Raw genomic sequence first — 12,484 nt, forward strand, 5'->3', positions numbered from 1 at the left:
TTTGTTGTGTGTGTGTGTGGGGGCGTGTGTGTGTGGTTTCGGAAACTGATGGTATGATGAGGAATGTACAGCCATTTGGAAAATGAAGTGTGATAAATTAGTTTTCTATCCACAGGTCAATGGGGTATTCCCACTGTAAGCCTGTCCTCAGTGTTGGGAATGATGGCAGGCGTTTTGGCATCTACCATGGAATCCATTGGTGACTACTACGCCTGCGCTCGCTTGTCTGGTGCTCCTCCACCACCCATTCATGCCATCAACCGAGGCATCGCCGTTGAGGGCATGGGCTGCATCCTGGCCGCACTGTGGGGAACTGGGAATGGAACCACTTCCTACAGCCAAAATATTGCTGCACTTGGAATTACCAAGGTACACAGCTCTTGGGTGCCAGTTCAGCCTACTGTTGTGCAAAGCTAATGAAGATATGCCCAAAAACTTGAAATGATGATTACACTGAAAGGGATCATATTTTTCACATTTGACTTGTAAAAAGAAGAAATGAACACCCTGTTTAATTTTCCTTTCACTTCACAATTATGTAATACACTGTGTTGTACTATAAATTTGTGGTTGTAAAGTAACAAAATAGGAAAATCCTCAACTATTATAATTACTTCTGCAAGGCAATGTATGTTAAAGGGGCAATATTGTGTAAAACTGAAGATTTTGAGCTTTAAATCATGTTACATTATTCCCTCATCAAAAACATCCCTCATCAAGGTGTTGCCTTGATTCTTTCATGCATGTTTGAGAAATCCTTTGATGTCCCGTGGCAACCATTCTGCTGTGCAAAACACCTGGTTGGACCTAGCACCAATTTGGACGTGCAGCTTCTTCCTTGAGCTTCTTCAAGCTACCACAGAGGATCCCTCTGCTCCTGACTCCACCACTCAGCTCCTTCAGCCTTGCCAGCAGCAATAAGCAAACACCTGCACATCTGTTAAGCTCAGCGTACAAGCTACTTCTCAGTGAAACGCTGAAAAAAACATTGTTAAAGGGTTAATAGAGGAGCAATGTCACAATGACTTCCTGAAGTCTGAGCTTCAGAAAAAGGAGTCTTTAAAGTGACAGAGACCCAGTTTTAAGGCGTTAAATTAGCAAGTAAAATATTTGATATATATAAAGCATTTTTATAACTGAAGTTTACAGTGCCATTTGGTAGCATAATCAAGTGACTGTGCCTGTAAAACACATAATACCGCCCCTTTAACAAGCTGCTGTAAACCTAATAGGTTCTGACTTACTTTTGATTGAAGACTTCTCACCTTCTGGCATCATAAAATTTAAGTTCAATTTCCTTAAATTATACATTAGAAACATTGTCTCATTTTGTTGAGGGGATGGCCTGATGTCTAAAAGCGGACAGCACAGTTGATTTGTGAAACCTGTTCTCCAGTGAACGCATCACCTTTAGAAACATCAACATTCCTGCTTTTTGGACACTTGCCGAGTGAATCACAAAGTACATTTGGCACCGTAAAATTTAACTGCTAACTGAAACTTTAACAAGAGTCTTCATTTCTGTCTTTGAAGTAGCGCTGGTTTATTCAAATATAAAAAAGCAAGCAGAGCTTCACCTGATACATGTGGTCACATCCTAAACCAGCGCACTCATCACGCATACATCATGTTGTGTGACACACTGTCCTGCTTTCTGAAGCCAGTACACTTAAACAATGAGTTCACTCATGTGACAGGTAGGAAATTCATTACTGTTATCTGTTCAGGCCTGCCAAACAAATATGAGGAAAGGAAATAGAAATAGAACGGAAACGAACACTCAAGGTTGAGTGTGTGTCTAAGTAGGTAGTTAGAATGTGAGTCTGTTGTGAGCTTCTACTGCACCGATCAAATCTGCTGGTAATCCATCTCCTGTCAAGTATAACTCAGCTATTGTAAGTTTTCTAAAAACAGGGTGAGGCCAATGTGATCTGTGACGCGAGTGAAGCAAAAAAGTATTTCCAGTGCAGTTCTAGAAAATACAACACTTTCAATAAAACCAAAATCCACCTCGTCTTAGTGCCAAAACTTTTTATCATAAAACGAGTTGTTTTTTTAAAATTGTTGTATTTACATTAAGCAAATTTATTTTTGAAATTGTCAAATTGCAAAATTAAATCATCATTCGAAAAGCAGCTACAGTTGTTAAAGAGATTGGAGCAAAACATTATGCATTTTGCTCCAAAACATCTAATGTGTGCACCACAATATGTGGATGCATGCCCATGTACTGCAACATAGGTATGCAATACCATGTTGCATATATGCAACATGGTATTTTACTAAGCTGAGATCAATGACTGTCAAGAACCTTTCTGTACTTTGTCTTGGATTTTTCCAGTTGAGCTTGATTTCTCATGATTAATTTCAACTGGGCCAATCAGCGAACAGAAGTAGAATTTGTTAATGGTGATTCTGAGTTTCTGCACTGTTTCAAAATTATAGTTTGGCCGCAGTTTTTGCAAAGTCAGCGAAGAAAGTGAACAAAGCCGTTCAGTCCATGCTGGCCACGCTTCCAAATATTCAACAATTAAAGTCAGACCAAGAGGAATGTTTAAACCATAAATTTCCAAATATAATCAGGGTTGCCAAGTATCTTCATTTTCATTGCTTCATCTCAGGTTGGCAGCCGTCTCGTCCTTCAGACAACAGGAGTTTTGATGATTGCCCTGGGCGTCTTTGGGAAGTTTGGAGCAGTTTTTATCACCATCCCGGACCCAGTCATTGGAGGAATGTTTCTTGTCATGTTTGGCATGATTGCAGCTGTGGGGATATCCAACCTTCAGGTAAACACATTAAGTTGTTTTTTTTTGTTTGTGTTTTACAGACGCTTTACAAGCTGATTCTACACTGTATTGACTCGGTGGGTGCTAAATATTTATGCATACAACACCAACACTTTTTAAAGAAAAAAATATCATAATTTTCCACCACCTAATTTTATTTGTTTTAAGAACTTCTTTTACAAAATTAATTTTTGTATTTAGGCCTGAATTGCCTCTGGGAATCAATAAATGAACACCTCTTTTCAAAGCAATGTTCACAATAACTATCCAATCAGAATGAGCTTCAACTATTTTGTAAAGTCAAATCAAGTTTTTGTGTATCACATTTCAGCAACAAGGTATTTTGAAATGCTTTACATGATACAAACATAATATATTTACTGATTATGAAACAAGCAACATTAAAATTTGTCAAATGCTATCATCAAGAATAATTGTCAACAAATATTTTGATCAATGTTCCAGTCAAAGGCAACTCTAGACAGGTGAATTTTTATCCTTGATTTAAAGGAACTAAGTGTTTCATCTGTTTTGAATTTTTTTGAAAGTTTATTACAGATTAGTGGAGTATAGAAACTGCTTCTCCAAGTTCGCTTTTCATTTTGGGGATACAAAATAGACTTGAACCAGAAGACCTGAGTTTTCTGGAAGGTTGACATGACAACATCAGGACTGTAATGTATTTTGGTGCTAAGCCATTCAGTGATTTATGAACTAATGAAAGTATTTTAAAGTCTATTCTCTGAGCTACAAGGTGCCAGTGTTAGAACTTTAGAACTTTGTGATGTGCTCTACCTTCCTGGTTGTAGTGAGAATGCCAGCAGCAGGACTCTGGATCATGTGGCGCAACTAAAGATAAAGACTTGGATGAGTTTCTCTTTATCTTGCTGGGTCTTTAGTCCTTTAATCCTATCCTCCTGACTACCAGGAAAAAAAGATGTTGTCCAATCACCATTTTTTTTAAATCCCACAGTCTTTGAAAGGTAATAAAAGGTTTTATGCACTTACTTTGTCTCTCCCCATAAAATGTGTTATTACTGATGAACACCATTTTTATGAATTAGAAAAAGGTACGTACAAAAGTCCCACCCCTTCACATGTGATATCATTGAAAAGCCCTAAATGTCCTCTCCAGATACCAAAAGGAATTAATTCAGTAGAATGCAGGGGGTGGGAGATATTCAAGTCTAGAAATGTCCTCTACAAAGGACAAAAATGAACTACTGGTAGTCAGGACACTATAAATGCTGTTCAGGTGATAGAATCCCCCTGATTTCAGGCTTGATTGATAGTATCTAGCTGCAAAATCTGAAGTTGCATGCTGATCATTCCTCTATTGGTCCAAAGATAATAGTCTCAGTTTCATTTATGTTTCGTTTATGTTCAGCAGAAGAAAGCAAAGACACCTCCACACATTGATTTGTTCTAAAGATCTGTTCAGTACATGGACAGGTTCGGAGTCGTTTGATGACATTGTAATGTAGAGCTGTATATCATCTGCATAGCTATGCTAGCTAATGTTATGACTTGTTAAAATCTGAACTAGCTGGAACCTTGGGATACCCTACATGCGACTTCTGTGTGTCCCAATGAGAAGTTACCTTTTGACACCAAGTCCCTGTTTATTAGCTAAAACCCAAACCAGTCAACTACATGTGCAAAACTGATGTACCAAAAGACTTAGAGGTCTAATGGCAGAAAAATGTGCTTCATGAGTATTGAATCTGGAGGGCTTAGCGTAAATACGCTCCACATGGTTTACAGATTTTTACCTGGAATACCAAGTGTTATAAACTTTGCATTTTCTTCCACCTCTCAATTAATTGTGTGCTTCTTTTTATTTGTTGCATAAAAAAATGTTAAAAGGTTTCGGAAAGATTTTCTATCAGAAATGGCTCCTATCAAGTTTCAACGTGTTAACTGAGGTCTTTAGTTTTAATAGCAAGCTTAATTATATGTTGCTCTTTCCTTCTCCGCTATAGACAAGTTAATATGAGATCTGGCAGAACATTTGTTGAAATTGAAAAATATTGGAGTGCTCAAATAACAAATAACAACTATTAATAGCTTTGTGCTGGTTTTATTTGCGTTAGACTATAAGTGTTTGGCTGGTTCATAGAGGTCTCACGCTGCTTTTTAACAAATGTTAAAGAAAACAAGCAGCAGGGAGTCCAGGGAAGCTTTTGCAAGAAAGTAACACCCAGAACATAGAAATCTCCACTTTGCTCTCGCAAAGCACTGACTCACCATCTCATTAGTGTTTGAAGTCCCGCCCCAATGAGGTATTTTTCCTTTAAAGAATTTCTTTTATCAGTCTTTGTAAAATAGTTGAAACTTTATACGTTTTGGCTCCTTTTTTTATTCATCCAACAACTGTTTTGTTTGCATTGAACGACTACATCTCCCTCGAGTCAAAGTTATACGTAGCAAAACCTGGAGGGAGCTGCAGTTCAGTGTACCATTTACACAATGCCTGGTTGCAATATCAAAGTATTCAGATTTAGCATTGAACTGACACCTTGGGTATTGTATTTCAGTTTTTAAGCAAATGGAAAAACACACAAGGGCCCAATGCAGATGGAACAGATATAAAGTTTCCGTGTGCATTTGTCTTAACCTGCTGCTATTCATGTTGAGTACTGACAATTTTGTGTCATGGGAAAATAAAGATTCTTGCTTGTTTCCTCCCACCTCCTTCTCTTTAGCATGTTGATCTCAACTCTTCCCGCAACCTCCTCATCCTTGGTTTTTCTACCTTCAGTGGACTTGTGCTTCCTACCTGGTTTCATTCCAATCCAGGCATCATTGACACAGGTAAAGTTACCATAGATGCTCTTTTAAAAGCTTTTCAGGTTGAAAAACATTACAACAAAAAATAATAATTACCCCCAATAAAGTGCATTTATGCACATTTCCTACACCTTTGTATGTTATGCCTAGTCCACATGTAGCCAGATATCTGGGAAGTCAAATAAATTTTTATTTCTTTTTTTTTTTCCTTTCAGCCACATAAAAACTTTGTTTAATTTCACAAACAACAGTTATTTATAACAACTCCAACCAAAGAGGAGATTTGAGAAAAGTCTGTTTTAGTGCTGGTGTGTATACACAGAAAAACTGAGATTTAGGGGGCCGTGCATTACAAATTTGCAACAAATAATTTGGCAATATACTTTATATTCTAATATGCTACTTAAAATCAATTTAACCTACATAGATTTCCTCACAAATGAACCTCTTGGCTAAATGTCTCATTCCTAACAGAAAGTTGTGGTTATTTTGAAACAAAAGGTCTTTTTTCTATCGACTCCTTTATGAAGGCCAGGTTGGAGGTAGATGCAACTATTAGCTTTGGTTTCACCAGATTCTCCACCCTGAGCTGGATAGTTCTGCAACTTCACCAGAATTATGATGGGCTTTTTGGCTCCTTCTTTAATAATGAATTAAGGCCTGTAGGTTCTGATTTCTTCTTTTACAAGATGTTGGAAGAATAAAACCCTTTCAGGATTTGACAAAGTTCATAAGAACACAAGTGGATAACTTTTGCTGAATCCTAATAAGTTCTTCCCACTGCAGCACTGTAGTAAATGTAGTGAATGTTTGCCTTTTGTGGCTTCTTGTCTTGCCAATTTTCCTGTTGTGTTGCTTTGCTTTGTGCGTTGAAGTGTTTCCATTGCAGTTTTGCAAAATATACCTATTTCAGTTCAACTGAAAAACCTCCTCATCTTAGCACAAAAACGTTTTACCGAAAAACATGTTTTTTTGAAATTTCCGTGTTGCAATTATCAAATTTATTTTGGTACTTTCAATTTGCACAATTTTATGCTTATGCAAGAATTGCAGGTAGTGAGACAAGTTGTTGTACTGGATTTTATTTGGGGGGTACCAGTTTAGTTTGTCAATAAAATGTGTAAACCATGCGTATGTTCCTACTTTCTGCTGCACTTTTGCTTAAAATCATAATAAAATACATTGCAATTTGTTGGTTGTAATGTGACAAAATTTGGTAAGAAAACTTTCACAGAACAAAGTAACAACCAGCTCGCCGTTTTATTTTTTAAATGTTTTTTTCTCATTTAACCATGTGTGTTCTATACCTGTGTTAAATTGACAGGTTGTAAGATCATAACTTGCTGTATTAGCTTGTCAGGATGAAGGACTGTTTGACAAATTGTGCCAACAACTTACTGGCTTATCATTTAGGAACTACCATATTTTCATCACTGGTTTATCAGTATCAGCAAGACTGCTATGCTTGAATGACATTTACTGTATCTGGTTGTTGTTGTTGTTGTGTAGCTCTCCCATGAGAAGTAGCCCTTGTTGGTGCCCGTGTTCTTTGGTATGCATCCTGAAGCAGTCACGGTCGTTGGCTAAAGTGAAACCACCATCTGATTAATTAAAGATAATAGCTTTGATTTGCCAAAAAAAATAACATTTGTCAGGCTGATGACTGAAAATATTAGTGTTCTCCCATTGTGTTTCCACTTTCAGATTACACTTGAAAAGATGGGAGCGGTTCTGCCAGCCTAAGCTTCTAAAGGGAAGGTGTTGCCAAATCCCAGAGGCCCCAGATGGCAAACAGTTTATCATTAGCCTTCAGCCTGGATTTCCAAGTGACAAGGACAGAGTTTACCGTTGTCTTACCTGAACAGATCTAAATATGTTGTTGTTTTTCCATCATTTTTCTACTGCTGTCAGACTCAACAGAGGGAGTAGATGGATTTAGTTTGTTGCTCGTTCGGTCAGGCCAAACCAATCAGATGGGTTCCATTGGCATGTAAGGACCAGTTCAGCCTGCTGGGGGCAATGCTGTGTCTTCTATGCTCTTGATCCTTGATTCCTCTCAGATTTTGTACTCTTTGGCTTGTGTCTTGTTAGGGTCTGGGTATGGAGGAATTTTTTTTTGTTTTGTTTTGTTTTGTTTTCCAAGCTTCCCAGCACAACCAGATGAACTGAACAAGCCTTATTAGCCCCCACAAGGTGTGCCCACTGTGGGTGAGACTGTGAAAGAAAAAACATACAAGCTTAAAGAAGACGACAGATGAAATAAAAAGAGGATCACATGGGATGTTTTATACTCTGGAACATTAGTGACCCTTTCTGTTAATGCGTTTAACCATCTAACTAGATAATTGTAGGTAAAGCTGGTCTGCTGTGCTCCTCATATATGTGTGGGCTGGTGGAAGCATAAGCAGAATGACATAAGTGGTGCAACGGGTCAAAGGCAAGAATTAAACTGTTGAGGTGACAGGTGAGCATTGTAACCTATGCCCAGGGTTTAATCTGGGTTAAGTCCAGGTTAACTGGTACCTCTGGGTTGTTTGTGTGTACCAGTGTCCACAAATGGTGGTGGCTTTGGGTAGTGTCTTTGCTGCTTTGCAAGAGAGAGACAGAGACTGCAAAAAGATGAAGAGACAAAACATCAGGAGGAAATTAAAGTAGACTTCTAGGTGTAGGAACTAGTCAATGAGTCTTTTGTTGCACTTTTAGTTCAGTGCAGCTAATCCCAATATCATTTGCGCCACTGGGTGTAAATAATAAGACATAATAAGATTTTTTTTTTATTCAATCTACATGTTTCTTGTGAGTGAAGTCATATCCATGTTTTTGAGTGACCAAGATTGAGTTAAATCTGATTGAAAGGGGGTTTGAAGATTAGGGCATGGACTTTTCAACCTCATAGACTTAAAGCCTTAAAGACTTAAACCTCATAGACCAAAGATGAATTTTCAAAAAGTGAAAGCATAGGGGTAAAATTGCTCAAGAATTGTAAATAAAACATCAAAAGACATTTTTTTAAACTTCCTTTATGGTGTTTATGTTAAGTTTTTAGAAACTTAACATAAATCTCAGTTCACATAAGAAAAATAGTCTTGTTGGGGTTGGTGATATGGCCTTCAGGTTTTATCACTATTTTGTGGTACTGTTTTGATAACAATAAACAAAACAGTTCTTAGTCAACTGTTTGACTGTGACTGCATGACACAACATTCATACCCCCACAAATACTAGTCTTGAAAAAAATTCCCATTTTTAATATGCTTCTTTAGCACACCAGTAATATAAAGAAGGGGGATTTATATCCATAATCTGCACACTGTAACTTAATTTAACTATATTTTCATATTTATTGGTATTTTGTGATACTCTCATTGAATAAACAGTGGAGAAAATCATAAAAAAGAAATAATCTGAACAATACATGCAGTTTTTTGAACTTCATTAATAGGAATTTATTGTTACAACGATAAATCAAAATTTTTATCACAATACGAAATTTATCATGATAAATAATAAACAATACGATAAATTCCCACCCGTACGGTATCTATACCCCTGTGTACTTATACAGGGGTATAGATATGGCCTCAGCCAGAAAAACACATCAATCCAGTTGAAACAGACGAGGAGAAAATGTGCAATGAGTTGAAGACGTCAAAACCACGTCAGTCGCAGGCTGTTAGCTGCTCTTGATGCTACGTCGACTGGTTTTAATGAGACCATTTGTGGTGGCCCTCTATGAAGGCATTGTCAAAAGAGCAATCCCAAAGATTAAACAGTTCTTCTATGCAGACATAAGACTTTGATCCTATAAGTCATGTGATGCGAGTGTCTCCAAGGGAAGTGCTAATCCAGAGTCATCACTGGACATAAAGGCTTGTCTGGTTTTCTCAGGTCTAGGCTGCTTACCTCCCAAATCCTCTTGGCTGGCCCCCATGACAGTGGCTGTAATCTGCCCGGATCAAATAAAGCACCCTTCTCTAGAGTCTTTCTCTAGCTTCAACACTCAGCTGATTTGTCCGCACAACAAGATCGAGGCCTCTCGATGCTCTTTGTAAACAAATCGTCGCCTGTTCCAGACATTCTTAAAACTACCGGCTGTGTGAGTTCCAGTAAGCTCAGCAGGTACCATGAACTTTTGACTGGCATCTCTCTGGGCAGGAGAATTTCCTGTTTGCGTGTGTGTGTGTGTGTGTGTGTGTGAGCTTGTTCGGGCACGCGGGCGTGTGTGTGTGTGCGTCTTGGGTTAACCAAACAAGAGTGCGTTCAGATTAAAACTACGTCAGTGCTGTTTTCAGTTCTTGATTCAATTCGATACAACTACATTAGGAGGTTTATTGCCGGAGGGAAGTTATGAAACCAGGGCATCCAACATGCTGGCATTCGCACTCAATAGTCCTCTGTGTTTACCCTTATGCTGGTGGTCAAACATGCCACATAAAAGGCCAACACTGACTGAGAAATTCAGTACTCAAGGGTCTGGTGACAACAAAGGGTTCCCTTTTACCACCAGAAGACCTTCTTGACGTCTCTGATTTTTAATGCTTGAAGACCTCAGTCTTCTGGTGATGTATTTTTTTTTCCTTGAATCTATCATTCTTCAATCAGTCCTGCCATGTTACCTTCTTAAAGCTGCACTATGTAACTTTGACAAAAATATGGTTCTCACATATTTTTTTTCAAATTGTCACCATGTAGTGACAGTATGGTATGACACAGATAATCTGTGAAAAGATGGAGCTCCTCCACCTCCTCTCAGAGCTCCTGTTACCGTTTTGGATAGATGTACCGCTCCCATTCAAAAAACAACCAATCAGAGCTCTGAGAAAGGTCTTAGCGCTGTCACTGAACCATGTGTACATACACATACATCTCAATGTGCTAATGGCAGAGAAACAACTTACCATCACAGAAAATCTGTTTATCTGCCATCACCGGTAGCCATGCTAGCTAGGCTTAGCATTTGTGTATGGAAACCTTTAAACTAAGGCTTTTTTTTTTCCAGTGTAAGCATTCATTCTTACTGAGGTTAACCCTCCAGCCAAATACAGTAAATCTGGTAAATAAAAAAAAACACTTCAGCTAAGCCAAACATGATTTTGCTGATACCTACTCATCAGTGCAATGAAGCCATAACCACAAAACTATCAGCTGGAAGAAGGGTGTAAAAAATATCCCACACCATATTAGGATTTTACAAATTTCTGAAGCAAGAAGTACAAAACAGATATCTTTTTTTATTTAAACACTAAGTTTTGCTAAAATATTCCAAAGTCATGTGGGAGAATATGCTCTAAACTGGGAATTTTAGACCACAATTGTAAAATATGTGTAACACCAAACACCAGTGAGTATCGCCCAAACAACACCAAAACCACAGTGAACATGGTGGTGATAACATCATGTTCTGTGGGTTTTTTTTCTTCAGACAAAATTTAATTTTATTATTTTTTGGCCTGCATAGATGAACTTGTGACACCACATATCACAGCCTTTTGTGTTTTATCATCAAAGGTTTTGGGCTCATTGAACCTTCAATGTGGCTTACAGAGCCAAAATCCACATGTGTCTTCTGGAAAGCTGATGAGCAATTTGTAACTTTGGGAATGATCTAACCAGAGTCAAAATTCTAAAGGGAGCTGGGGAGAAGGGATGTGCTAACAATCTATGATGATCAAAGTGAATGTTGAAATTAAACCTGAAGATTTTCCTACACAGAGTTAGTGTTAGTATGCAATCAGGTCGGTGCACACTTTTTGTTTTTTTATTTTAGAGATTTGTTTTTCATTATAATTGCCACAGTATATATGCAACATTAATTGTTGGAAAACATTTGGAAATTACTTATCACGTTCTCAGCTTTTTAAAGCTCTACACCCTGGAATTTTAACAAGAGTGTGTGGCCACTGGACTGTTCCAAGTTTCAGAAAAAAACATTCTTCTCTCCCCTTTTTTGATGGATTTATTTATTCCTGGACCTTAATTTAGTTTTTCTTGGCAATGACGAAGATATTCATTTCCAAGATTAAGGCTTGAACAAATACTAGAAAGGTTAATTGGAATTTTGTTTGTGGCACCTCCAGATTTGGAAAAAAAGGAGCTTTTGAGAATAGGCCGTTCCAATAAAAACATACGAGTTAAGTTTTTCAGCCGAGTAACTGACACACAGATTTATAAAGTGAAATGCTGTGGGATTTCTTTAATGTCCTTTTTTTGTTTTGTTTTGGTTTCTTTTTGACGCTTTAATCACCCACTCAGGAAATATCCCCATCCCGTACGCTCACGTTCTCACAGGAAAGTAAGCAGCCATTCAGTCCTCCAACAGTTTATTTTTTTTATCCCTTTCATAATCTTCATCTACTATCAGCTTAAATTTTGTTTTTCTCATTAGCTCTCAATGGTTAGCTCATGAGAGCTTTAATGGTAAATAAAGAAAACGGATACAATCTTAAGTTTACATTTTGAATTGAAGTTCTGGATGAATTTTGAATTTGAACCATTCTTTCTCCAGGGAGGAATGATTGTGATAATGATTTTTAAAAGAAATAATTAAGTCTACATATTTTAATTTACTGCTTGATCTACTGTTTGTTTTAGCTAACAGTAAATTAGCTAAAACAATTTAGCTAACTGACTGTTAAATTTGTTAAGTTTAATGTATTTAGCTAATTGTTACAATTGTATATGCTGGTACAATTTTACATATATGTGCTGTACATGTATTATACATTATACATGTATTTACATACATCAATGTAAATGACTTTCCAAGTCACACTGAAAAGTGACAAGGGCAGAATCTATTGACGGGAATTCTTAGGCACTTTACAATTTGATTCGATTCAGTAGGCTACGATGCGATTATAAATCAGATGCTGGTGTAACATGACAGAAATGTCACCAGTATATATATA

The 12,484-nt window shown here is 37.5% G+C and overlaps 1 protein-coding gene across 2 annotated transcripts in view; it reads left to right on the forward strand.

Moving 5' to 3' along the window:
- LOC103150630 (solute carrier family 23 member 2) overlaps window positions 1-12,484 on the forward strand; it is a 53,652-nt gene that overhangs the window by 39,928 nt on the left and 1,240 nt on the right. Inside the window, exons 8-11 of one of the 2 annotated variants that reach the window (XM_016680837.1) lie at window positions 116-369; window positions 2,622-2,786; window positions 5,492-5,600; window positions 7,281-8,473. In XM_016680837.1, the coding sequence (XP_016536323.1) occupies window positions 116-369; window positions 2,622-2,786; window positions 5,492-5,600; window positions 7,281-7,291 (539 nt within the window). In that variant the 3' untranslated portion in view covers window positions 7,292-8,473. Of the gene's footprint in view, window positions 1-115; window positions 370-2,621; window positions 2,787-5,491; window positions 5,601-7,280; window positions 8,474-12,484 lie in introns of those variants that run through there. The other variant, XM_016680836.1, reaches the window with a different exon arrangement.

This window comes from Poecilia formosa, unplaced genomic scaffold, assembly GCF_000485575.1.
Source record: "Poecilia formosa unplaced genomic scaffold, Poecilia_formosa-5.1.2 Scaffold258, whole genome shotgun sequence".
Classification (NCBI taxonomy): Eukaryota; Metazoa; Chordata; class Actinopteri; order Cyprinodontiformes; family Poeciliidae; genus Poecilia; species Poecilia formosa.